General features: G+C 45.1%; 1 protein-coding gene across 1 annotated transcript in view; it reads left to right on the top strand.

The window, feature by feature from the left end:
- Tnc (tenascin C) overlaps positions 1–27,947 on the top strand; it is an 84,704-nt gene that overhangs the window by 12,824 nt on the left and 43,933 nt on the right. Inside the window, 9 exon segments of the mRNA XM_077797970.1 lie at positions 9,756–10,332; positions 12,831–14,240; positions 15,422–15,685; positions 16,730–16,845; positions 17,582–17,738; positions 20,735–21,004; positions 21,858–22,043; positions 22,296–22,385; positions 23,643–23,906. Coding sequence (XP_077654096.1) covers positions 9,876–10,332; positions 12,831–14,240; positions 15,422–15,685; positions 16,730–16,845; positions 17,582–17,738; positions 20,735–21,004; positions 21,858–22,043; positions 22,296–22,385; positions 23,643–23,906 — 3,214 coding nt within the window. The 5' untranslated portion in view covers positions 9,756–9,875.

Here is a 27,947-nt window from a genome sequence, read left to right as displayed (position 1 = left end):
TCCTTGTACTAGGAAAGTACAAGCAGTGTCCCCTGAGGCATGGAGTTGGCATTGTGATAAAATGGCATCTGTGAAGTACCAGGCACAGAATAAATGCTAGCTTATTTTCCTCACTCTTTGTTTAAACTTTTTTTTTTTTTTTTAGGGGGTGGGTACCAGGGATTGAACTCAGGAGCACTCAATTACTGAGCCACATCCCCAGCCCAATTTTGTATTTTATTAGAGACAGGGTCTCCCTGGTTGCTAAGTGCCTCGCTGTAGCTGAGGTTGGCTTTGAATTCACGATCCTCCTGTCTCAACCTCCTGAGCTACTGGGATTTTAGGCCTGCGCCACCGTTACCCAGCTTGGTTTAAACTTTTTGAGATCATCCAGCCTAGGGATTCACACTTTATCAAAGTTGGGTCAAACATAGGTAAATCTTCATGATTTCTGTCTCATCCACTGGGAAATGAAAGGAGAAAGGGTCTAGGATTTGTTCTACCCCAGCACTTCCCATTAGGTGCTGCCAAACCTAATCTGTGACGTACTTAGACACAAAATAATTGAATGAGTTTGAGAAACACTACATAAACTGTCTCCTTCTTAGAGATTTCCATGAACAAGGACACTTAAAAGACCCTGGAAAATCCTGAAGAAAACAAAGCTGGGTAATTTGTTTGGCTTAAAATAATATTTGGTTTTCAAATAGCATTTTCCAAACATGTTTAATTAGGAAATCCTCCCCCCCCCCGCATTAATACCTCTCAACATGTAGATTACACTTCAGAAAATGCCGCTTAGAGTTACACAGTTAAATTAAGCCCAAGTCAAGGATTAGACGTATCTCTCTTTTTCAGGCCCTTGCGCTGTGTTTCCTGCACCGTCTGTAAATCATAAAGATTTCCATTGCTAGTAGTTATTCAGGACCCCGACGCTGGTCCTTTTGAAGTCAGTCCTTTGAACTCAGTCATGCAAGCCAGTCTTTGACATTATTAAAATGCCGCAGTAAAGCGGATGGTTAAGAACGCAGTCTCTAGCCCGTGAGTCAGTCCACTGAGTGAAATCCCTGCTCTCCCGTTCTAGCTGTTGTAACCTGGAGTCCTCTGAGCCTCTGTTTCCTCATCTTTCAGCAAAAGACCTCAGAGGTCCTGGAGGGGCATCAGTTAGATAATCCGCATCAGGCACATGAAGCACAGATGTGCTTAATCAAGGTGAGTTATTATCGTAGCATTGAAATGATCCCCTTTTGAGAAAGGAAAAGTAGACAATGAAAGTATATTTGAAATCGTACAAATCAATTCCCGGAGAAGTCTTAGCTTTCCCTGAGAGTCCATGTTCCTGCTAACAGTCTTAGAGGCCTATTTTCATTTCAGGAGTTATCAACTCTATCCAGGAGTCTCCACTTCTCTCAAGGTCTACAGACTTTACTGAACTTGATTCCTGCAGGCTTTTGTAATTGTCCAAGCTTCCATCTGGCTCCCTCTGAGGTACATCTCAGTCAAGCAGAATTCCATGCATCTGAATATCAGCGAGTTGGGTAGGAAAAGATTTCCAGACCTTTCTAGTCCTGCTATGCCAAATATTTGACTCATACATCCACCCTCCCCAGCTCCTACGTTGAGCTGTGTCTGTAACCTGTCCTTCCCAGATAAATCTCTTTAATTTCTTAACCTTGGCTCAAGCACTTGAGAACCTGTTTCCCAAGACGTGTGAAAGAGCCAACTAGATTTCTTAAAATACTGGATGAAGGACAAAATGGAAGAGGTCATTGTTCCATTGGGAAATGAACTCAAATCTATTTTTGAAACATTTTTTTTTTAGAATTTTCCAGGAATCTATATAGTTGCCACTGGGTCAGACCCACTTTTTGTTTTCTTTTCTGTCCAGGCAAGAAATAGAAAAGAGAAAGCAAGTGCTCTGCAGCAGTTTTACTTCAAAAATTAAAACCAGACCTTACCGGGGCCGTTTGTGGTCTGAATGTATCAATGGATCTAGTCATATTTCATCTGAGCTTTTCTTAGGTACACTAAACCACAAATATGAATCTCATTATTGTGTCTAGATGGAAATATTTTATGGATTAAGATTTGTGGATTTAATTTGGTTGGTAAGGAAACTTCAGTTCAAGGAGTACAAGGGAGGGAGTCCCATAGCTTCACCAAGACTTGGGCCAAACAACATAGGAAAGACACATTCAATATTTGGGGAGTTTTGTACTTAATATTGGCTATTTGGCTTGAATCTAAAGTGACATCCAAATTAAGTTTGATAGAAATATTGCCAAGTTAACAAAAAGCCTTGGGTCACTAGGACCAAAGATGGTCTAGAATTGAGCCGCACGTTGCTTTATTCTACGGGAGAACTGGAGACAATGAGCAGATGTCCCTTGCCCAAGGTCACACAATGAGTGGTTAGCAGAACTGGCTCAGCATTCCTCTTCCTGTTCTTCAACTGGTTGCCCTTTCCACTGCGTGTTCCCATAAGAGCCAAGATTCTCCAAGAAGTTAAGATACATAGTAAAGACCAAAATTCAGGAGAGAGGTCTAAACTTAATGAACAAGAGATACTGCGATAAAATCGGAAAGGTTACTAGTGATAAGCCAAGAAGCTTCCTTCATACCCAAACTGATTGTGTCGAGGCCTGGCCAGTCCACCTCCTGCTAGTGGAGCTTACTTTGGTCATACAGAAAGCTTGTCTCCAAGTGAAGCTCTGGGCTCCCAGGAGTTCCTGGGGGATTGACTAGTTCTCATGGAAAGGAGGGAGCCCTGTCTTGGTAACTCCTGCAGAAATGAGCCAACTATAGAATTGAGGCTATGATGAATTCCTTGATACATCTTGCCTTTAAAGAGATCACAGAGCCAATTACACTAGTTCCATCAGGAAAATGAAAGCATGTGTTCATTCTTTAATTCTACAAATCCAAGAACCTGGCATGTGTAGGTTTGAACCAAGAAATATTTTCAGCAACTGCATTTTGTGACTCTGCAGGAGGAAATTATAAGCTCTGTTAATATAGAGGATACATGTGTCTTCTCCATTTTTGTGCCATTAACTTAGGGCCTGGCATATGGCAGGTATTTAATAAATATGTACATTGCAGTTGAAAGAACCTTATTGTGGAATTGGGATCAGAGTTGACATTTTACTGATAGAAAAGATGGGACGGATGGGTGGATGGAGGAATGTCGAAGTGAAAACCCTCCAGCACCAAGAAGTCTAGAAATCTCTTAACACACATGCTAGCCAGGTTCCTACCCCTGATATTTCTCTCTGGAGACCCTTGCAGTGACCTCAGGCTAAGAATTAGTGGAAAACTTTCATATACATTTTTTAAATGTTTTTCCCAGGTTTACTGAGTGATAATTGACAAATAAGGGCAAGTAACATAATGATTTGATATTTGCAATACATTGTAAAATGGTTACCAGATTCAAATGATTAACACATGCATCACTTCACACCTGTGTGTGTGTCTGTGTGTGTGTGTGTCTGTGTGTGTGTGTGTTTGTATGTGGGAAGATAATTGAAAATCTATTGTCTTAGCAGATTTTTTAAAAATGACTGGTTACATTTTATTTTTTAAATTTAAAAAAAATTTAGTTGTAGAAGGACAGCATACATTTATTTTATTTATTTTTATGTGGTGCTGAGGATGGAACCCAGTGCCTCACACATGCTGGTAAGCACACTGCCACTGAGCTAAAGTCCCAGCCCTTTAGCAGACATTGTAATGTTTTTATTAGTGCACTATAATTATATGTAATAGTGGAATCTGTTGTGACATAGTCAGATATATACATGACAAAATTTGCTTCAATTCGTTCCCTAGAACCTACCTAGCTTAGTCTCTGGGTTGTGATATGCACCTGTGTTTGGAGGCCTCCCAGTGGTATGAGGAAAAGATAGACTGCAATCACATACCTTGACCAAGAGGCAGAGAGGCAGGACCTCTGGATTAGAATATCTGCTTTATTCACTAATTTCCTGGGTGACTCTCTTTGGGTGTTTCAGTTCAGTTCTTATTCTCCTAAATAAGTAGATGCAATAGCAGACAAGTTTCATGTCAAATTCTACCCCTACCTGACTGGATGTGGCTGCCTGGAGTGATGGGTTCAGAATAAATATCAACAAGGGCTCCCCAGAAGTATTTCCCTATTGATTAGTGATATCTGCCACGTGGATTAGAATGAGTCATCCAGATGCCACTGATTTGCCACCACTAGACTCAGTGATCTTCTCCAGTTGCTTCTAAGCATTGCTGAAGTGTGATTTTGATTCTATCATCTGACTTCTGTCTGGGTATGGAAAGTGCTGAGAAGCTGGGCCAAATGTTTCCCGTTAGACGCACAGTCCTGAAAGACTAAACCACAGGCAATTTGTTCTGGAGAAATTCCGGGCTTGGCAACATGGAGAAATATCCCAGTAGCAGCACTGCCCCTGAAAGGCCTTGGCCAGAGGACTGAACCTCCCAGAAAAGAAGAGGGCCCCACCCAGGCTCATTGACTTGCTTACCCTGCTACTGACCAAGGCCAGACAGACTAGGAGGACATAGTGGTAGATATGAGGGTGGTAGCCCTCACCTCCTCACCTTCCCAAGGATTCCAGAGTATCCCTGCTACTTCACTAACTGAAACGGAAAAGCAACAGTGGGATTTTCTTGGGGTGGGGCGGGGGGAGAGATGGTCTTTTTAAAGTGAAGTGAAGGCTTTCCTAAATTCTCTTATGAATCTCTCACCCATCCGAGACTAGCTTCTGCTAACTGCATTCTCCAAAGAAAAAGACAGAGAAATTATGCACAGTAGTTACCCAAACTGCCTTCTTTTTAAGTATTAGCGACTAAGTGTTGCACACCCAATATCTCATTTATTCAAGTTTCTCCTCCATTGCAGTTGAAAGAACCTTATTGTGGAATTGGTATCAGTGTTGCCATTTTATAGTTAGGAAAATTGAGGCTCCGGGAGGCACGGTTCCAAATCCAAGGTCATAGTTACTAGCTGGAATCATAGGGAGTTGCCACTACCCAGACACTTTTGACCTAAAACAATGGCAACTTCATATGGTGCAAACTAATATCAAGTGGCAGAAACAAGATCCACCAGTATTTACCTGATTCTAGAGCAGACATTCTCAAGCATCACACAGACTCTTCTTGGCTGTTTGTCAGTTTGGGCACTTATCACTCTTTCCAGTAAGGATCAGTTGACATGTCTGCCTCCTTTAGTGGACTGTGAACTCATGGAGACCAAGACCTGTCCATCATGAATCTCTGAAACACTGCACCAGCGCTGGGCTGTCCCATAGCCTGTTATTTCATTCATTCCCTTCATCTCTGTTGAATTCATTTAAAAAATGAATTCTTAGGACTTTGGATGACAACTGGCTTCACTGTGCATCTTGTATCCTTTGGGGCCACGGAGTCAAGCCAACTCCAACTTCCTTAGAATCGAGACCTGGTAACCCTGCACCATGCTACTTACCTAAGTGGATAACTGCTTCTCAGTGCTGGAATTCAAACACCTGGGGCTCAGGAGGTCTTTGGTTTGTCATTTAGAGATTTCTCAATTAGTTTATGACTCAGGTTGTGTTGGACTCATTGAACTGTAGAGATCAAATGTCCTCGGGGAAAAAAAATCCAACTTAAAGCTGTTTCCTGGCTTCTTTCTCTCCCTGACACATTCCAAGAAGGAATTTATGGATGTTGGGAAGGACAAGGGGTGAGGAAGTTCTAGAACATTTAAGAACGTCCATGTAAGCAACTCTATGCTTGAATGACTGGGCACAATAAAATTCTCTGGTCTGTAAGCCAGAAGAAAAAGTTGGTGTAAGCTGCCTCGGGTGCTTCCAAAATGATGTGGAAACAAAATCATCTGCATTTTTAAACACTAGGAATCAGGCTTGTCCTTCCAAACCTAGGATATTTCACATGCATACCTAACTCACTCAGATAAATATATTGCACGGGCTACAAAAAATGAAGTCATAAGGAACTGATTCTGAAATATGACTCTAGCCAGTGGGAAGTTTTATCTTTATCGAAGAATGAAATCACTTATTGTTTGTTATCCAGCTGTGACCAAGGAAATTTTCAAAGCTTGTTGATTCCTTCCTCTAGCAATGGTCTTTGTCCTGTGGTGAGGTGCCTAAAAATAACCCTTAGTTTATTCCACGCAGCTTCCAAAAGGTTAGCTACCAAACAGCTTGCCCAGCAGAATCTTTCTCCTGGTATGCTAATTTTTTTTTTTACTACTTGCAACCAACCCCCAATTTAGACCCCCACATTTGCACTTGTTCTGTCTTTTGGGGACACAGAGACAAGCCAGCTCCTACTTCTCTAGGATTTGTAATGGTGACCCTGCCCCCACCTGGATCCTGGTTTTCCCAGCTACAAAGTAAACAAGCACAGGTCTGTAGTTCTTCCTCCTACAAGATGTTTCCCAGACCTTTCATTACCAGTCATTTACCATAAAGATAAGAATCCAGTGTATCTTTTAAGGAGCCTCTGTAGAACATTTGCTCATTATGACATTAAGGCCCTACTATCAGAACTTGATCCTTCATGTCTGATTTAAATCTCCCAAGCTACAGTCTTAAGTAATTTTCCCGAGGTCTGTCCTCAAAAAATAAAATAAAATATAACATAAACCAGCCAGTTGTCTACATGAGAATAGTTTGCATTCTTAACAGTCATTATTTGCTGCCGAGATTTTCCCTCTCTGGAATAAATATTTTTAGTTCTAGTAAATTGATCTTCACAAGGTCGACCGTCTAGCTCATCAGTGATTTCTGCAGCTTCTTTGATCTAGATCCAAGCTGCTGCTGAGTTTAGGACTGGATTCAAGGAGGAGGTCAAGCTCCAGCTTAAGCAAAAGAAGGGTTATTGGTGTGGACTTGTGTTAGGTTTGGTTCCCAGGAGGATAACAAAATAGCAGCTACTGTTTAGTGAGTGCCTACTCTGAGCCACACCATGCTGAGTGCTCTATGTACATATCCCTAATCCTTAATGTCCTTAATACCCTCATCATGGTTTGACCCCTCCCTTATAAGATCGTGCCTCAGAAGGTAGGTAGCTTGCCCAAACTACACACCAGGAGTGGCATTTGAACCCAGGTTTGTCTGATTCTAAAGCTTAAGCATTTTCCACAATACTAAAGATGTTATGGATCTTTTCCCAATCATAAAACCTACCCTCAGGCTACCATGAACCAACACTTAAGAATAACATGCCCTGTGCTGGGCACGGTGGCTCACATCTCTAATGCCAGCAACTCAGGAAGCTGAGGCACAAAGATCTCAAGTTTGAGGCTAGCCTCAGCTACTTAGCAAGACCCTGAGCAATTTAACAAGTTCCTGTCTCAAAAAATTAAAAGAGCTGGGGAGTGTGGCTTAGTGGTAAAGCACCTCTGGGTTCAATCCCGAGCATCAGATAAAGAAAGAATACCATACAGTGTTAGTGCACATCACACACATGCAGTAGAAATCTTCACCCTACCCACTCTCTGAGCATAATTTCCCTAACTCATTGCCTTGGAGTCTCAACCAACAACCCTAGGGGTGTTTTAGATGGAAATCTAGGTTGTTTAACAACACAGACAAAGGTGTTAAGTGAAATCAAAAGCATTTTGTGGTGAGGCCCGCTGCAGCCCTTCTTCCAAGGGGAAAAAAAGAAAGAGCTAAGAAATCCTGAGAAAAGGGTGGGAGCAAAAGAATTGTGAAGGCAAATCGAGTCAGAACAGGCATTCTACTAGATCATGCAGTTAATCAATATTCATCAGAGAACAAATAACAGGGACATATTAGTTTGAGAGAACAGAGTACCCTGCTCTTCTATTCAGGATAATCTTCATTCACTGACCTTCCCTACATCACCCACCCACAGCTAGTTATTTAGGGAACATTTTTGAATAAGAAAGCATGATCAGAAGTGGTTTTGTTCCTAACCATGGAGTAGACATGCCCTGAGTAGTCACTACTTGAATGGTAGGAATAAAATTAGGATGCGGTGGGGGTGGGGGTAGGATGCTCTTGGTTAAATGCACAGCTATGCTTCTGAGGTCTTTGGATCCCTTCCCAATCCTATAAAAATGCCGCTCAGTTCAGTCTTCCTTGCTGCAAACCTCTCCAGGCATTGCAAAGATTTTCTGTCCTATGTGATCAAGTTGATACATTCTATCATTGTGATAAGATCTTTCTGAGAAAAAGAGTAGAAAACTTCTTACAGGATTAGTAACCCCAATATCATAGCTTATTGTCATCAGTAGCTAACTTAGAATTTGCAAGTGTAAGAAGACCATACCTATAAGAAAATGTTTTTTAAATAGTTTAAAAAACAAAGAGCTAGCACTGGAGTTGTAGCTCACTAGTAGAGCACTTGCATAGCACACAGAAGTGATTGGGTACCAATTCCAGCATTACAAAAAAAAAAAAAATTCTTCAATAATCTTGACTTAGGTGTACTTTCTGATTAAAGAGGGTCATGAGTGGATTCATGGTTGCATCTAAGGCATTGGTCTGTATTAAAACTACCCAATTTAGCCACATCTTCCTATTTCCACACAATTTCTCAAGTGCCTTTCCACTGTTCCCTGATTGCCCATATGGGTCAATAGCCACATGGCAGATGAATAAGAAAACTTAGGAAAGTCACAAATGTTCACAGTAGCAAAGTGTCCTCCATAATGTTTTCATGTTATCCCTTAATTTCATGTTATCCTTAATTTTTCAAGCACTGTAATCAGTTAGATTGAAAATCCACAGTATAAATCCTTTGTATCCTTTCTTTGTTCCCTAAATAATTATGATTCCATTTTCTTCTTAGCCCTATTATTTAGTCCACTAAGAGTAGACAGTTGGTCTTATATTTATTTCCACCACCCACAGAACTCTGATTCTGGGGAAACTCAGCAGGGATTCTGTATGTACTTGTGGGTTGGAGAAGACACCAGAGGCTCATGGACACCCTTTCTGAGCCATCTGGTGCTATGAATCTCAGTTTAAATAACAAGGTTCAGGAATTCCTTCTCAAGCTCTTCTAAAAACCAGACTTTGGAGGGCTTTAGATACAAACCAAGAAGAAAGGAAACTGAGCGTCAGCGAGAGAGAGAGAGAATTCGATGCCACCAGTCACATAACTGGAAAGAAGCTCACCTGGATAAAAATTCAGTTTACCTTCTGGTGTCCTTCAACCTTGCCCTCCACCTCCTGTGGCAGAAGAGAACCAGTGGATAGTGTTAAACTCTGTTTGGGGAGTCCGTGATGGGAGGCAGGAGTCACAGCACAGTTCCTGGGAGACTGTGGCCTTTGTATTCCTATAAGAATTCCCTCAGATGGTTTGGCCAGTAAATACTGAAGGAATTAATGACTACATGAGCAATTTCTATTTAATTCTTATATCCTTTTAAACCCTGCCCTAGCCATTATGGTCTTCACTGTACATAAAATGAAATAAGTTTGGAAAAAAAAGTCATATAACTTGCCCAAGGACCCAGAGCTCGGTGAGATACAAACTCATGTTGACTTCATTCCAATGTTTGGCACTTCCCTCTCTATATGGCTCCCTCCTTAAATTTCTAGCCATCGAATAGTGAGTGAAATGGTGCCTTCAAGAATGCAGAAATTCTTTTAGAGTTCATTTTATACCATCACTAGAGCATAATGAAGAAACACAGGAAGCTCCAAGCACCCGAGATATAAGACCAAGATTCACTCAAAATTGTCCATATGCAATAGGTTCAGTTAGATACTAATAAGTTTGTGGTTTCCTTTGTTTACTTGTAGAAAGTCATTCTTTCCAGGAGATCAGGGACAACCATTTTGGATTCTACTCTGCATTCCTGAATCCCAGATTCTACTGAGACTGACATCCTAGAGCCTCGGCCAAGCCTCCCTGCCTCCGCCATGGGGGTCCTGACCGGATTATTGCCGGGCATCTTCCTGGCTTTGCTGGCCCTCTCTTCTGAAGGTGGAGTCCTAAAGAAAGTCATCCGGCACAAGAGACAGAGCGCTGTGAACATCTCCCTGCCGGAGGAGAACCAGCCCGTGGTGTTCAACCACGTCTACAACATCAAGCTGCCCGTGGGGTCCCAGTGCTCGGTGGATCTGGAATCAGCCAGTGGGGAGAAGGACCTGGCCCCACCCTCAGAGCCCAGTGGAAGCTTCCAGGAGCACACCGTGGATGGGGAAAACCAGATCGTCTTCACGCACCGCATCAACATCCCCCGCCGCGCCTGCGGCTGTGCCGCGGCCCCTGACGTGAAGGACCTGTTGAACCGGCTGGAGGAGCTGGAGGTCCTAGTGTCCTCCTTGCGGGAGCAATGCACCATGGGAGCCGGCTGCTGTCTCCAGTCTGCTGAAGGTACGTGTCCCCATCGCTTTAAGATGGGAAAAAAATGATGAGCATAGCAAGACCCATTCCTTGTTTCCAAAGTGGGTTCCCTGGGAAACTACTCTGTCAAGGTGCTCATTAAAAAGATTTTAAGATTAAAAAAAAAAAAAAGTGGAGGATGTGGCCCTCTCTCCTGCTCCTGGAGGAGTCAGGGTTGCAAATGTTTCTCACGGGAATTGTCAGGCTGCAAAGAATTCTCCTTTCGAAAAGCTTATTTCACTCTGAGTATATGTTTCGAAAACTTTGGCTGTGACATCTACCCATTCTTGACCCAAAAACCTACGATGATCATGAAATCCCTGCCCCACGGGCACACTCTTTGGAAGGCTCTAGCCCCTTCGCTGCATTATACAAAGAGGGAAACCAAGGCCCGGGAGGTGGATGGGATTCTCAAGGTCGTGCAGTGAGGAGCTGAGTTAGGTCTTAAGAGCACTAGTGCACATCTAAGTGTGCCTCCAAGGTCCAGTGCTGCCCTCGCAGGACTCCGTCTGTGGGAACTGGACATTCATGTCTTGATAGTCACAATCATGTCGGAAGCCCCCTCAGGGCACCAGACACTGACTTTATTATCTTGTTTGAGGTCCTCGATTCCCCCTTTAAGATAAGGCTTAATATTCCTTCTGCAGACCTAAGGATTAAAGTTCAAAGAAGTTACCCAAATGCCACAGGATGACAGAGAGTGATGAGGGGCAGGCGCCTTGGATACGCCTGCTTCTCCAGAGCCCATGCCTGCCTGTTGCATCTGTCTTCACATGCATCCCAATTTGTCTGGTTTGGAATTATGTCTTCGTTTTCATCCCCTAACATCAGAAGGGCTACAGAAGATTTGATAACCTCAAATCAGAAGCAAAAATCTCATTTCTGCCACCCAGAAGAAAAAAAAAAAACAGTACCATAAAGTTCTTCAATAGTTATTTGAGAGTAGTTATTTAAGTTATTAGTTGTTTAAGAATAGACCTAACCACTAAATAACCACTTGGTAGCATTAACTGAGGAGTGTTGTAGGACATGTTCTAGGAATCTAAAGGAGAAGTTTTAGAAATTTTCATTGGGCATAAGTTACTTTATCTTCCACATGTGTCAATTTTCTGGAAAAATACAGGTGAGAGAGTACACAGTAATGGAAAGGGTAGTGGACACAATTGTTTACAGGAGGGCTGGCCAATAACACTTGTAATCTTAAATTTCCCAGTAGTCAAATAAAAGAAAAAGAAACAAGTAAGAAAAATTTCGATCATCTCTTTTACTTAACTCTATGTAGCCCAAATAACCATTTTTCACCACAGAAACAATATAAAAATTAATATTGGATATTTTATTCTTTTATGTTCAATCTTTGAAGTTTGGTGTATGTTTTCTGCTTAAATGCATCTCAATTCAGCTGAGCCACAATTTTTGGTGCTTGGTAGCCACATGTGGACAGTGGCCACTATACCGGAAAACACACATTACATTCTCATTTTTCAAACCAACTTTTTTTTAAAAAAAATTTCTTCCTTCCTGCTTTTAGGAAGGAGTGAACATATAATAATACAACTGGACCTAGATGCAAAAACTAGGAAAGTGAGCTCTGCTTCTTCACTTGGGATAAGCCCAGTGGCTCCGCACATTGCACCAACCAGTATCTAGTTGCAAAGGGCTGTCAGCCCGGAAGCTGCATCCCTCAGGCCTGCCCACCACTGCAGCCTACCAGGGAGCATGATGGGGAAAAGACAGAGGCACAGGCGTTTTCTGGGGGCAGGCCAAATTGAAAAGTGGTCCTGACAGAATTAGAAAGCCACTACTTAGCTGCCTCATTTCAGTTTTGGAAAATTCACAAGTTTTTGTCACATAAGCCCACATATACCAATTTGAATCGACCCCAAAATAGTTCTGGAAAAGCAAACAGAAAAAAAAATCACAATGAGCATAGGAGTAAGCTCTTAATGTCCTCATCTGACCCTTGTGTGTCCCCAGAAGACATCAGTCCCACTGGGCCTACAAGGACACTGAGCTCCAGAGAATCCAAATCCCTTCCCAAACATGGCACAGCTATTGAATCCAAAGTCAGAGTGAAGTTTGGTCCAACAAGAATTTTTCAGGTTTCCTGTATGCCTGACCTTGTCTCAGCACCAGGGAAGCAGCCCTGGGTAATGAACAGCACAAGACAATGACTCACACTGTCTGGAGTCCTGGGACTCTTTGCAAATGTGATGAAAATTACTGATCCTTTCCCCAGGGGTAGAAATACACACACATGCGTGCACTACCCTTTGCCTACAAGTCTACAATTTCAGGCTGTGGAAGTTGGGAATCCCTGCTTCTGTAACTGGATGTGAGTCCAGTCTGATGTTACACGATATGCAGCTGGTTTTCAAACCAGATGGAGCCTGAACCATCCTCAGGCTGAATTTGCATCTGGGTTTTAAGGGTACCAGCAGATACTGCTGCTCGGGCACCTCTGAGAGCCTCTGTTCTCTTCATTGCAGGCCGCCTGGACACGAGGCCCTTCTGCAGCGGTCATGGCAACTTCAGCACCGAAGGGTGTGGCTGCATCTGCGAACCTGGATGGAAAGGCCCCAACTGCTCCGAGCCTGAATGCCCGGGCAACTGTAACCTTCGAGGCCAGTGCCTCGACGGACAGTGCAACTGCGATGAGGGCTTCACTGGTGAGGACTGCAGCCAGCTGGCCTGTCCCGGCGATTGCAATGACCAGGGCAGGTGCGTGAACGGGGTCTGCGTCTGCTTCGAAGGCTACGCCGGGGCCGATTGCAGCCAGGAGGTCTGCCCGGTGCCCTGCAGCGAGGAGCACGGGACTTGTGTGGACGGCCGGTGCGTGTGCCGGGATGGCTTTGCGGGCGAAGACTGCAACGAGCCCCTGTGTCTCAACAACTGCTACAACCGCGGGCGCTGCGTGGAGAACGAGTGCGTGTGCGACGAGGGCTTCACGGGCGACGACTGCAGCGAGCTCGTCTGTCCCAATGACTGCTTTGACCGCGGTCGCTGCATCAACGGCACCTGCTACTGCGAAGAAGGCTTCACGGGCGAGGACTGTGGCCAACTCACCTGCCCCAACGCCTGCCAGGGCCGCGGCCAGTGCGAGGAGGGGCAGTGCGTGTGTGATGAGGGATTCGCGGGCGCAGACTGCAGCGAGAAGCGGTGTCCCGCGGACTGTCACCACCGTGGCCGCTGCTTCAATGGCCAGTGCGAGTGCGACGACGGATTCACCGGCCCAGACTGCGGGGAACTCAAATGTCCCCATGGCTGTAGCGGCCATGGCCGCTGCGTCAATGGCCAGTGCGTGTGTGACGAGGGCTACACCGCGGAGGATTGCAGCCAGCAGCGGTGCCCCAGCGACTGTCACGGCCGGGGACGCTGCGTCCAGGGCAAGTGCGTGTGCGAGCAGGGGTTCAAGGGCTACGACTGCAGTGAAATGAGCTGCCCCAATGACTGCCACCAGCATGGCCGCTGTGTGAATGGCATGTGCGTCTGTGACGACGGATACACCGGGGAAGACTGCCGGGACCTTCGCTGCCCCCGGGACTGCAGCAACCGCGGCCGCTGTGTGGACGGGAAGTGCCTGTGCGAGGAGGGCTTCACGGGCCCCGACTGTGCTGAGCTCTCCTGCCCCAGTGACTGCCACGGCCATGGCCGCTGCGTGAACGGGCAGTGCGTGTGCCACGAGGGCTTCACAGGCAAAGACTGCAAGGAGCTAAGGTGTCCAAGCGACTGCCACGGCCAGGGCCGCTGCGAGGACGGCCAGTGCATCTGTCACCAGGGCTTCACAGGCCCCGACTGTGGGCAGCGATCCTGTCCCAATGACTGCAGCGAACGGGGACAGTGTGTCTCTGGGCACTGCATCTGCATCGAGGGCTACACCGGGGAAGACTGCTCAGAAGGTGAGTACCTGTGCCAGTAAGAGTGATAATGGCTGTGCTGTTCCTGTGTGCCCTGGAGGACTATTTGTATCAACACACCCAGATTCTATTTATTCGTGATATTAATATATTTATATCAAACACTCCTGTGTGGGCTCTGGACACTCACGACTATGGTGACTACCTTGGTACAGGGTTACCTGGCTGAGAGCTCAAAGGCTCAGAGAGGTTATGTCATTTTCCCAATCACACACACACACAGCTGGTGCTTGAGTCTGCCTAACTCATGTACACTGAATTGAACATCCATTGCCAAGCTGAGGTAGACAGAGATGTCTTTCCTTTTGCTAAGCATGGACCTTCTTTTCTACTTTCCACTGACTTTGAGCTGATAGCAAGCAACCCCTGCCCCCAAATTTGGATGAAATGATAATTCAACAACATTGAGTAGACAGGAAGATTACCTAGAATGAATGGTTTTAAATGTACATTCAGCTAGATTCTCTGCTGATCAGCTATAAGGTAGGCCTGCCACTTAAATTTCTTTTATTTTTTTAACTGCTTTTATCTTAAGGGCTATGAGCTCCTTAATGGAGCCCTGTTCTCAGCAGTTAGCAAAGGGAATGGTACATAGTAACTGCTCAGGAAACACTGGTGGAATCATATGCAAAGACTATTAATGCTCATCTTTAATGAGATCTTTGTACCTTTCTCATTTACCTGTATTGTAATTGTCATGACAGAATTTCTGCTCTTGGCATCTAGGAATAAAGAGCTCCATGTTTAACATGGCCAAAGTATGACAGTCTGGTTGGTAAGGATACAGGCCAACAGGGAGGCCATGTGAGCCGCAGACCTGATAGGGTTAGCACACTTGAGCAATCTCAGGTGGCACTTTCCCAGGCCCACAGCCCGAATCTGAGCTAGGATTCAGGGAGTGGAGAAGTAGACAGGGGCAGGTCATAAGGAGCATTGAAGGCCACACCACTGACCTGGAACTGAGTAGAGGACTACTGGATTTCAGAGATGGATCCCAACAGGGGGTCCTTCTGCACTTTAGAGAGGGTAGAAGCTGGATTTCAAGGGGAGAGCCTCGGGCCTCTGTGGATTACAGTGGAGGAGGCAGTGGCCCATGGAAGCAAACGTGAAAGGATTTCATAGGTACATTACTCACCCCAGATGTCCTTCCTCACTCCTGCCAGTGTCCCCTCCCAAAGACCTCATTGTGACGGAAGTCACGGAAGAGACTGTCAACCTGGCCTGGGACAATGAGATGCGGGTCACAGAGTACCTCATCATGTACACACCCACCCACGCCGACGGCCTGGAGATGCAGTTCCGTGTGCCCGGGGACCAGACATCCACCACCATCCAGGAGCTGGAGCCTGGTGTGGAGTACTTTATCCGCGTGTTCGCCATCCTGGAAAACAAAAGGAGCATTCCCGTCAGCGCCCGGGTGGCCACCTGTGAGTGAGCAAAGCCCCTCTGGACAGTCCCCCCCGGCCTCTCCCCATACAAAGTGCAGGGCCTTCCCCAGGAACTACCCTCACTTTGCCCCCTTAGCCCCCCTTTCTCCTTTTATAGTTACCCCCAAGTAAGCCTGGAATCCAGTTGAGTTCATTATCTTCTGTTGTCAACTCCTCATTTCCTACCCGTCTCCCTCCTGGCTCTCCCCAGGTCCTTTTTCCATAGCAGGCACCATGTATCAAGTGTTCACCAGACACCAGACTTTGTACTAACTCATCCAACCCATGAGACAGGAGCTGTTGTTAACCCTGTGTACAGATGAGGAAACTGAGACTGAGTGGTTAAGCGTGGTTAAGGACCTCATCCCAGATCCCACAGCTAACAAGTGGAAGAGATGGCCTTCGGACCCTGGCAGTCCTCGCAAATTTATGTTCTTAGCCACTGTTTTGCTTGTGTGTGTGTGTGTGTGTGTGTGTGTGTGTGTGTGTGTGTAAATGTTAGGGTTCAAGTTGTTCCTTTAAGAGTCTGGCATCAGCATAATTACCTTTGAACCTGAAAAGCAAGCTGTGGCTAGAAGTTGGCCTTGTCTTGCTTAGTAATAATGGCATTGGCTGCCACTTAATGAACTTGGGCTGCATGCCAAGAAGCGGGCCGGGCAGTCTGCATGGAATATCCTGCTCAGTTCTCAAGGATCCCTAAGGACAGTCATATGTGCCTCCTTCTCACTGGAAAGGAAACAGTCACAGGGCACTTTGTGCATCTTGCCCAAGGTCACTGTATTAGTGGTGGAGCTAAAATTCTGGCACACTCTAAATTCTGTCCTTTATTAGGTTTAACCCTATGAAATTGCAAATATTTCATCTTATGATTTGCAGCAATATTAATTTTCATACTACCGTACAATAGATCACGTCCTAGAAGACACTTAAAACAGACTCCAGCTGTGGTTATCAGCCCCGGGCCATGGGCAGCCATCACGGGTTGAGAGGCCCCTATCTCACCTCTTCCCATCCTTACGTCTGTTTTTGTGCTGTTCCTTGCAGACCTGCCTGCACCCGAGGGCCTGAAATTCAAGTCCATCAAGGAGACATCTGTGGAAGTGGAGTGGGACCCTCTAGACATTGCTTTCGAAACATGGGAGATCATCTTCAGGAATATGGTAAGGGACACAAGGAAGCAGGTCTGTTTGATCTCAAGGTTCTAGAATGATTGAAGGATTCTGCAGTTTTACATCTCTTGATTTCCTTAGCTTTGGGTAGAATACCAGGCTCTAACTAGCACTTGGTGTGTTTGCATGTATATTTTAAGTGATGTTAATTTTGCCCTGATATTAATTAAAGTCAAAAGTATAGTAGTTAAGGCTAAAACCCTAGACAAATACAAGTGAAAATATTTCTAGTTTCCTTCTTGAAAATCTCAACTCAGAGCCAAAGAAAAGAAGAACCAGGCTCTTCCATGCAACATCTCCAGGCATATCTCAGATTACATGCCAAAGGCCCTGGTGTGGCAGGGAACCCTGTTTCTTAATTTCACCCCAGACTCTGCTACTAGCTAGCTGTGTAACCATGGGGCAATAACACAACTTCTCTGATACCAGCCTTTCCATCTGTCAAAAGTGGCATTGTTTATGGCTTTAGAATTCCTTTGCCTCGTCCATTCTGTCCTTTGACTTACATGTCAACAGGTGAGTAGGGAGATTGAAAAGCAGGAGAAATGAACTGGAGACATCCTTTCTCATCTCTGTATCCTCCGTATATGGATCTGCTGCCTACCTAGGGGAGCCTAACGAGGAGAGGGAAGAGCCACAGAGGAACGAATGGACACAGCGAATGACTCACATAAGTGGAGATGTCGGCACCTCCTTTAAGTCTTATCAAGGGGTTCCTCTCTTTCAGAATAAAGAAGATGAGGGAGAAATTACCAAAAGCCTGAGGAGGCCGGAGACCTCCTACCGGCAAACCGGTCTAGCTCCTGGGCAAGAGTATGAGATCTCGCTGCACATCGTGAAAAACAACACCCGGGGCCCTGGCCTGAAGAGAGTGACCACCACCCGTGAGTATCACCTGTGACCCATGAGCAGCTGACTGTGCCTTGTGGAACCTTCTGGTTGATAAAGTACCTCCTACATGACATCTGTATCACTTAGCTTTTGCCGATTAACAAAAGGCACCTGTGTGCAGGTGTGTGACCCCTCAGGTGAGGGGTCGGGCTCATTGAACTGGCCTGGACAGGGCTCATTCATATACTTGTGTAATCTGGGACTGATTGCCCAGAATGACTTCACCCAGGATGGTGACTTTCTGCTCCATGTGGGCTTAACCTTTGGTTGCTTACCTGGGGCTAGAAACACATAATTTGTGTCAGAGCCCATCTCAAAGCCATGGAACTTAAGGGGTAGGAAAACTTAAAAAATTAAAAATTTCTTAATGAGAGGAGCTTCACTGTCACATTGCAAAGGAGCAGGAAGATAAATAATTGAGGACATGAAAAACCATCTGCCACATTATCTAAGTTAATACTATCACCCCGTCCCATAACAGAGATAGGGCAGATATTCATGCTCTTTATTTCAAGAGTAGAAACTAAGGCTTGGAGGAGCTGAATCACTTTAACTAATACTTAATACCATCAGAGCCGCAACTTTAAGCCAGGGTTTGTTTTAGAACTCTAAACCCATTACCAATCAATAGTCTCTGTTTTGAGCAGAATGTTGAAACCTAAGTAAAATTTCACTCAATCCTAATGTTGTCAGAACTTCTTGGAGTAGAGAAGGATTTGGATCACTACTAGATCATTTGGTGGAGGGAAAAAAAATAACAATAATCTGAATTCGAAGTTGCTCTACCAGGAAGTAAATTTTTTAAAAAAGAAGAAAATAATTTTGCATTGCCATTTAGGAAAAGCTCTTACTTTTTTAAAGATAGCATATGTGCCAACTCTTAGGAATTGACTCTTCTTGGCAGGGGGTTGTTGGAAAAGTTAAACTGTTGACTAATGACAAGAAAGAACATCTTGCATTTAAATGTTTGCACATTTTGCTGAGCTCAGAGCCAATTCCTAGGATCGTCTCCCTCATAAGCAAGTGTGTTCCATCATCCTGACAACATCTCTCTGCGGTAGGTAGGAGGCAGGTACCAACAGGAAGAAATCATTAGATCACCAGAACAGCACAGAAAAGATCAAACAAATGTGCTTATTCACTGTAGAGAAAACACCCTGAAAGTCCAAAAGACGTTTCTTTCACCAGCCCTTTTCTTTTTAATCTAAATTTGAGGATCAGATGCTTTATTTTCTTCTTATTGAAGAACAAACACCCAACATCTGGAGTTCCATAATGAAGTACATATCAACATCGAAGGTCAGATATTTACCAGTTCATTACGCTGATATACCTGAAGTTTTTCCAGATTTGAAGGACCTTAAACTTTCAGTGCAAAATGTGGTTGGTTCCTTCTCTCTGGCACTTAGATGGAGGTTGTATTATTGCTATTGATATGTGAATATCTTTTAACAGTGTCACAGAAAGGGCAAAAGACATGGCCTTGGATTTAAATATTAAAAATTCATCACCATTTTGGAAAAATCCATTTCTTTAAGCTTTAGATCCAACATTTAGAAAATGGGTTTTCACTGTCCTCCTTGTGAGGTCATCCTGAGAATTCAGATACACATTACAAAGTCCCATGCTTGGAACGCAATTGGCACAGAGCAATGTTAGTTTCCACAAGGAAGCAATCCAAATGTAAGGGGGAGTCAAGTGTCCTTGACTGCACCCAAGCTCTGATAAAAGGAAGGCTAAGGGAGGTGGCATGTATGGCCTGGGTGCTTGCTAGTAGCTCTGAAAACTTAGGACAGGCAGCATCACTGTCAATTTGCAGTGTCACGGTCACTGTGCATCCTGCAAGCTCATCACCTGCAGAGTGAGATGGATGCATCAACACCTGGTCTTCAAAACCATTCTGAATTATCCTCACAGGCAGCTATGAATCATTCCTCCTCCTCATTCCTTGCAGAAAGCTCACGCCTTCTATTTGATATTTTTTAACCAACCAATACTGAAAACACAGACTTAACAATTTTTATAAAGAAGTATATGTGTGGGGGGAGAACATTTACTAAATGCTTGGCGTGTGCCTGTCTCTACACTGGGGACTCAGAATGGCCAAAGACTCATTCCTGGATGAATGAATAAGTGAGTGAATGATCCCATCTAAACTGATTCAAAGAACAGAGAAATCTGCTACTACATGAGGGGAAAAGTGTGATACTGGGAAAATCTCTAAGGGCATAGCAGCCCCTGGGAAGGACCAGGGAGGCTGCCTGCTAGGAGGTGACAGGTAGGTAAGATCTCTAAGGGTGAAAAGGAGGGTTTTAGATAAGCAAGGGCCACCTTAGGGAGGGGACACAGAAGAATGCAGGGGCAGGTGACATAGCCAGGCTGAGCAGCTAGGCAGGACAGGAGAAGGGTGGGACAGCAGGAAGCCAAGAGGAGGATAGAAAGATAGTCCAGGGCTGAGACAGCGGTGGCTTTTCATCAAAAAACAACTTTCTGTGTACCATGAAGACAGTCCACTGTCACACGCTTCTGCTACATGATATTAACTAATAGTTATCTACCATCCAGGAAAGATTTGCCCAGTTTGTTAAAAACATCAGAGAAATAGATCACTTTTGTTCAAAGGACATATCCCTTAAGCATATTTCCACAACTCTCTAGAAGAGTGATGATGATGATGATGACCCCAACCAAGGAAAGGAGCACTGATCATGTGACTGCCGCCTGCCAGGCTCTGTGCCAGAACTTCCCAAGCTTTATCCCCTTCATTAAATGAAAAACAAAAACAAAAAAACAACCCTAGAGGCAGCTAGCATAATCTCCATTTAGCTCATCAGACAGGAAACTGAGGCTCCAGAAGGTAAGATGAAATCAAGTGGTCCATATCTCCCTCGATGCCCACCCCCAGGTCTGGTGGGATGCAAAGCCCCTCCTGCTCAGCCCCTGGTACTGCCCTTGAACTCTGAAACTCCTCCTTCTTTCCCTATCACAGGCTTGGATGCCCCCAGCCAGATGGAGGTGAGAGATGTCACCGACACCACAGCTCTGGTCACCTGGTTCAAGCCCCAGGCTGAGATCGATGGCATTGAGCTCTCCTATGGTGTCAAAGATGTGCCTGGTGACCGCACCACCATCGACCTCACACATGATGAGAATCAGTACTCCATCGGGAACCTGAAGCCTGACACTGAGTACGAGGTGTCCCTCATCTCCCGCAGGGGTGACATGTCTAGCAACCCGGCCAAAGAGACCTTCACCACAGGTAACAGACCTCCCTCTGTAATGGGTAAAGGAAAGGAAAGATGGCAAGATTTCTGTTCCGATCCATGATGGGGTGTCCTCTCAACTCAGTTTCCACTAAGAAAAGTACAGAGGGGATTTCCAAAACTTTCTTTTTCTTTTTGGTACACATAGAAGATATTGGTTAATCACAGACAAATTTTAAAATAAAATTTAAATAAACATTTTAGAGATAACATACATTATATAGAAAACATGAACAACAAAAAGCCCCTTGGCTCCTACTATATTAGTTTAAAAGTACCAAAATGTCAGTTGTTTATTCAAACATATTTTGTCAGAGCTCAGCATTGTATTAGCTATTAGAAATATAGTGACAAAGTTCAACAAATCAGTTCTGACACTCGTGATCTTATTTGTAAGTTTTGGAATTGTTCTGTAAGAATAAAGTCTAAAGCTGGGCGCGGTGGCACACGCCTGTAATCCCAGCGCCTGGGGAGGCTGAGCAGGAGGATTATGAGTTCAAAACCAGCCTCAGCAACTCAGTGAGACCCTGTCTCTAAATAAAATTCAAAATAGAGCTGGGGATGTGGCTCCGTGGTTGAGTGCCTCTGAGTTCAATCTCCAGTACCAAAAAATTAAATAAAGTCTGAGAAAAATGGAAATTATTGAAATATCATGAGTGTCAAGAATGGGAAAAATTTGCCAAATCTGTAGATTTGTAGATAAGCTATGATCGAGACCCAGGGACTGAGGGCAGCTTTGTCATTTCTCTCCAAGGGAAGGAGTGTTTTGTGTCTCAACTTGACCCGTCAGACCCCTGCTCTCCTGGTGCCTGGAGTTCCAATGTGCATGCTCCTTCTTCTCCCACACAGGTCTGGATGCTCCCCGGAACCTCCGGCGCGTCTCCCAGACTGACAGCAGCATCACCTTGGAATGGAGGAATGTCAAGGCAGCCATTGACAACTACAGAATTAAGTATGCACCCATCTCTGGTGGGGACCACGCGGAGGTCGACGTTCCCAAGAGTCAACAAACCACAACGAAAACCACACTCACTGGTGAGCTTTGCCTCTCCACAGGGCCTAGAAGGACAGGCACCTGCTCCTGCATGTCCCCAATGTGCAACCCTCCAGAGAGAAATAAACCCAGGTCCCAGAAAGTCCTCTCCCTTGAACTTCAACAAGTTCGTTTGTACACATCACACTGAGAAATCCATGTCCAGGGACCAGTTCAGGATCTTTTTTTTTTTTTTGATCCCAGGAAGCTTTTCCAATTCTAGATTGAATCTCAATGCTCACATTCTCTCTCAGGTCTGAGGCCGGGAACTGAATATGGAATTGGAGTTTCTGCCGTGAAGCAGGACAAGGAGAGCGATCCAGCAACCATCAATGCGGCCACAGGTGAGGCGCACCTGGGACTCCCACCACCTCTGAGCTGGCGCGGAGCAGACAGGACAGGGCTGATAAAGCAGAGACCTACTTAAAAAGAAGTAGAAGCATGGAGGAGAAAGGGCCCCCCAGCCGCTAGCCTAGGCGTTTACATTCAAACACTTTGCATGCCCAACCAATGAGGTGGATGCTGCTTTTTATACAATAAGGGGATGGAGGGATTTTTGTTTTTAAAGAAAATTTAGAACTAGACATTATAAGAAATCCACCTTTATAAGTTGATAACCAATTCTACTTTTTAATGTCATTCCCCACTTAAAATACATCTGGGGATTTTTCTGTTAACCCCTTAACATCAACCTCTTCACAAGCAGAACATAATTGGCAGGATCATAGTTAGATTCAGGACCATCCTGTCACTCCAACAGAAAGACCCATCCTGAGGATCGCACATGCTACCTTTTATGGCCATAGTCCCTTCCCCCTCTGTCTACCCCTCGGCATTCACTAATCTTCATCTTTAAAATTTTGCCCTTTCAAGAATTCTACATAAATGACATCCTGTGTGTATTAGTCTGCTCAGGATACAGTGACAAAAATACCATGGACTAGGTGGCTTATAAACAATAGAAACTTAATTTTCAGTCTAGAAGCTAAAAAGTGAAAGATCAAATTGCCAGTAAGTTCAGTGTCCAGTGAAGACCCTCTCTGGCTCCTAGAAAGGCCTCTTCACTGTGTGCTCCCATGGAGAAGAAGCAAGGAATCTCTCTGGAGTCTTTTTTATAAGGCCATGAATCCTGTTCATGAGACCTCCCGGAGGCCCCACATCCAAATACCATCACACTGGGGATTAGGTTTCAACATAAGAATTCGGGGGAAGGTGTCACTAATGTATAGTCCATAGCAAAATAGTATGTCACTTGACACTGGCTTTTCTCCTTCAGCATAATGCTTTCGAGATTCATCTAAATTGTATCTAGAATCTGTAGTCGTAGTCCGTCCTTTTAAACACTTTTACCTGAGTGACATTTTGTGGAATGGATACCCCAGGACGTTATTTTTAGTCTTCCAAACAAGCCACAAAGTAACATATAACTAGACCCATTTTGCAAACCTAGAAACCAAAATCTCAGAGGGGTGACCATCCTGCAGCCACATGGTCCTTCTGGGGCTGACCCAGGATTCTAGCCCAGACCAGTTGACTTTCAGTGCCAGAAGCAGCCATGCCTTGCAGCCTTACGAGTATCCACCTCTCTGCCTTTCTCCCAGAAATTGATGCACCCAGGGACCTTCAGGTTTCTGAAACGACGGACAACAGCCTGACCCTGGTCTGGAGGACACCATTAGCCAAATTTGACCGCTACCGCCTCAACTATAGCCTCCCCACGGGCCAGGTGGCAGAGGCCCAGCTTCCAAGAAACACCACCTCCTATGTCCTCAGAGGCCTGGAACCAGGCCAGGAATACACCATCCTCCTGACGGCTGAGAAGGGCAGGCACAGGAGCAAGCCCGCACTTGCCACGGCGTCCACCGGTGAGTCCCCTGTGCCTTATGAAGCCCTCTTCTGAGGCTGAGCTTTGCCAACCCTTTTGGCCAGGTTGTCCTTCCATGAGCAATGAGTTTCTGCCGTGAAGCAGGACAAGGAGAGCGACCCAGCAACCAGGTGAGGGGCACCTGGGACTCCCACCACCACGCGCTGTTTCTTCCATCCAAGAAACCTCTAGGTCCCGCCTCCACAGAGCTGCTCGCTGGTCTGTCCCAAGCGTTGACTTTCTTATGATCCACTTTTTCAGCAAAGTCTCCTTGCAGGACAAGAGTGGTTTTTAGACATTTATTTTTTCCCCAGGAGGGCTTAGAGTAACGGGGTTTGTGTTTGTCATTGTTTTCTTTTAAAACTAGGTGTTTCACAGAATCTCTTAAATTGTTGATTTCCCTTCTTTACCCCAACAATTAATTTACTTTCCTTTTTTAAATTTTTTTTTAATTTTAAGATGACCGGGATGTTGACAATAATTTGGAGTTATTTTCCCTGACATGTTTTTATTCCAGCTCTTTGGCTTTCCTCTAAGGTTGCCCCTGAAGAGATACACATGGTCCTTTGATCCTCCCGCGGCACCTTCTCATTTTCTCTTTTCTTTTACTCATTTAGAAGTTAACCTGGTCTATCCATGATGACAGCTGAACCCTGGCCCTTTAATGTCCCTTCTAGCCCTTTCAATCCTAATCACTAAACCTCCTGCCCCATTTTCTTAGTGGCTAAGTTGAAGACAATCAGGAAAAAAATAGTTCTTTCTATGTGATGCCTAACACATGCAATTTTGGCCACTAAGTATTCAATGGTGGGATTTGGCAAGTCAACGGCCTAACTTTCAATTTACTTAGTAAAATCTATTGAGCACCACCTGCATGCATTGGACTGTGCTGATGCCTGAGGGGCAGTGGGTTACATCATCACATTGCTAAGTTGACCCATGTCTCCTGCTCACAGTTCTCAGGGAAGATATGATATTCAGAGACCCATCAGGAAAGGAGGAGAGGGAAGGAATCAGGAACAGGTAGTGGAGGTCTCATGACAGAGGTGTTCCCCCGGCTGAACCTCCGTAGCCAGAAAAGGGACAGCAATGGGAACATTTGGCAATGCCTTAAAGCATCTTGATCTTTTATAAATATGTTCAACTGAATATCAAGAAATTCTCTAGTAACAATCACTTAAGCAAGAGAGAGTTTGTTTTCTTCTCTCATAAAACAAGTCTGGAGCTGGGTGGTTTGGAGACCACAGAGTAGTTTCAAGTTGTCAGGGACTCCGGCCTCTTCTGTCCCTCCGTTGCAGCATTCTTAGTCCTTGACTCCCATTCTCGATGTCTTCTGAATGTCACATTATAGCTGCTGCGATACATCTATGTGCTGGGCAGCATTACCAAGAGAGAACCCAAACTCCAAAATTGGGCTGCCTCTTAGACGAGTCTTTCCGGAAAACTCAACAATCCCCCAAAGCCATTGGCCATTCTTACCTCCGAGTGAGAACCAGAAGGGTAGTCTCATGTCGGAACACGCTGTACACTTCACATCAGGTTGTTTGTAAGGAAAAGAGAGAGATTTGGTAGATAAAGAACATTCTCTGCCAAAGAGTGTAAAGTGAGCCCAGATGGCCAGTCCTCTTAACTCCACGGGGACTGCTCCACTCAGCTGGAGGGTCCTCTGCATGGGGTAGTTTAATCAAGTATGGGGGAGGGGGAGAATCGAATCAAAAAAGAAATAAATCTATAGCAGAGATTTGACCATTTCAGCTTGGTATGAGATATCAAGGGATTAAAAAATGATTCAAAATATAAAAGAAGAAATCTTTCTTTGCTCCTCCCCCTCCTCTCCCTCTCAACTTTACCCTGAGTTTGACAAATGCTGTGCGCGGAGTGATTCCTGTCTCAGCCCTCGCTGGTTCTTCTGGGTCACAGCCATGCTCCCGCTGTTCTCCAATGGGGAAGCCCCAACCTCAGCAACCCAGGGAGACAAAAACCTCTCCAGCGAACCCCAGGAGGGATCCCTTATCTGAAGGAGCACACTGTGTTGACATCCCAAAGCCTCAGCCATTTCATTTCCCACACCACACCTCCTTCGGTCTACTTCAAAGACATCACAGTTTGTGTTCAAAGACAATTCTCCATCGCAGGAAAACATGTGCAAAGTCTTTTTTTATTGGATCTTCCTCGTTGTCTGCAGAACATGTTCCCCCCGTGACTTTCTCCACAGAACAATTTTATTTTATTAAAAGCAGAACAGATGTGGCTTTCTTCTCTTGAGTTCTTTAAAAATCTCTTGCATTCGCCGCTAAGCCAGTGAAATTCTATGGCCGCCCTCCGTGCTGAGTTCTCAGGCCATTGAACCAAGGCAGGCAGATCTGTGCTCTGAGGAGCTCAGCATCTAGACCTCAGCCAGGCGCCAGGAGAACACTCTGCTCCCATCTCCATCTGTACATGCTGTCCTGCTCCCCAGATGCCACACTGCTTCCAGTTTTCCACACGGTGTTCTCCCTTGTCCCAGTCAGCTCAAGTGTCCTCCCAAGCAGGGGACTTCCACACTTTTATAAAGTATGGAAATGCAACCTCCCTGGATCTGTCCCTCCTGCTGCATTAGCTTCCCTCCTGACCCTTCTCTGCCTCCTCAGTGGTCCGTTAGTCAGTTTAGTATCTATGACTACTTCCACTTGCCAGATTGCAAGGACCGTCCCCTTTACCAATGTTGCACCTCTAGTGCCTTCAACACAGCCAAGCATGTGGCATGAGCCTCCTGAGCATTTGGAGAACTCCAGCTGCTCCAGAGTTGGCGTTTCCAAAGAATTCTCTGGTCTTTTTGTTCCACCTCCGCATTAGCAATCAATATCTCCCCTAAGAACTCAGGGGAAGGAAAAGGAAGTCATTCCCCAAGTCTTTAATTCATCTAAATCTGGATTTATAAAAAGAAGAAAGGAAAGGAAGGGGAGGGGAGGAAGAAAGAGAGTCTTCCTGTTGGCATGGAAGAAAATCAGTGTGCCAAGCATTTCTCTCCCTGCCCGTCTCCTCTTCTCTTCTCCTCTGCCTTCTGCAATTGCATTCTGATAAAATCAACTGAACCCAGCTTCAGGCCAAGGCCACGGATGTACTGAGAGCCACCACAGGAGGCAATGGGGGCATCAGGCAGAGATGATAGGTAGAAGCACAGATGAGGAAGCATGTTTCCATAGCAACATGAGACTCAAGAGTGATATTCCCATAAATTTTGGAAGAAGGAAGGTGGAAGTTTGCTTTAACCACAGCTACGGGTGCTAGAGACCATTCTACCCTTGATATGCCATTTTGATGGTCTCATGAAGCAAACTGAAGTTTATTCAAATATTTATCTTGCCAACATGTGTGTATTTCGTCCATACTCTGAGTCCAGTCTGCTGGTACAGAACAGAAAGACACAGCCCTCTCCCCTGAACACGTGACGCAGACTGTCATGAGAAAGACCCAGCATCAAACCAAAATGTGAGAACGTCACTCACCTGCCTTAGAGGGACATGTGGAAGCCACAGGAGGATAGAGGCAGGAACCTATCACACACCTAAGAAGAGCAAGCAAAGAGCCCAGAGAGGTTTTCGAAGAGGCCATGAACATTCAAAAAGGAAAAGGAGCTGGGCATGTGCAGAAGGACCAATGGCATTTCCAACAGCGAGCAGCATCTGAAAGGCTCAGAGCACGAGAAACTGCACCCCCATGAGACACAAGCTGTAAGGTCCTGCTGTGTGATGGAGCTGGAGAGAAGCAGGGTTCAAGGGTGGAGAGGTCATCAAGGACATCTGCAGAGGGCCCAGAAAATTATGCTAAGGGCTTGGACCCTGTTCTTGATAGATACAGAGACTCACCAACAAGTTTTTAGGCAGCCCAGACTTTACCCAGACTTTTCATTTCAATTAACTCTGCATGAAAAATTACTCAATTGTATGACTAGATGAAACAGGATGTGGGGGTTGTTGTATAAAAGTATTGGTGCCATTTCATCTACCTTTGGGGTCCTCAGACTTAGATGATATTATCCTATGGGAGAATCGCTCTTTAT

The sequence above is a fragment of the Urocitellus parryii genome, chromosome 4 (assembly GCF_045843805.1).
Source record: "Urocitellus parryii isolate mUroPar1 chromosome 4, mUroPar1.hap1, whole genome shotgun sequence".
Taxonomy (NCBI): Eukaryota; Metazoa; Chordata; class Mammalia; order Rodentia; family Sciuridae; genus Urocitellus; species Urocitellus parryii.
The sequence above is the reverse complement of the archived record's forward strand: the minus strand, read 5'-3'. Positions and strand labels throughout refer to the sequence as shown.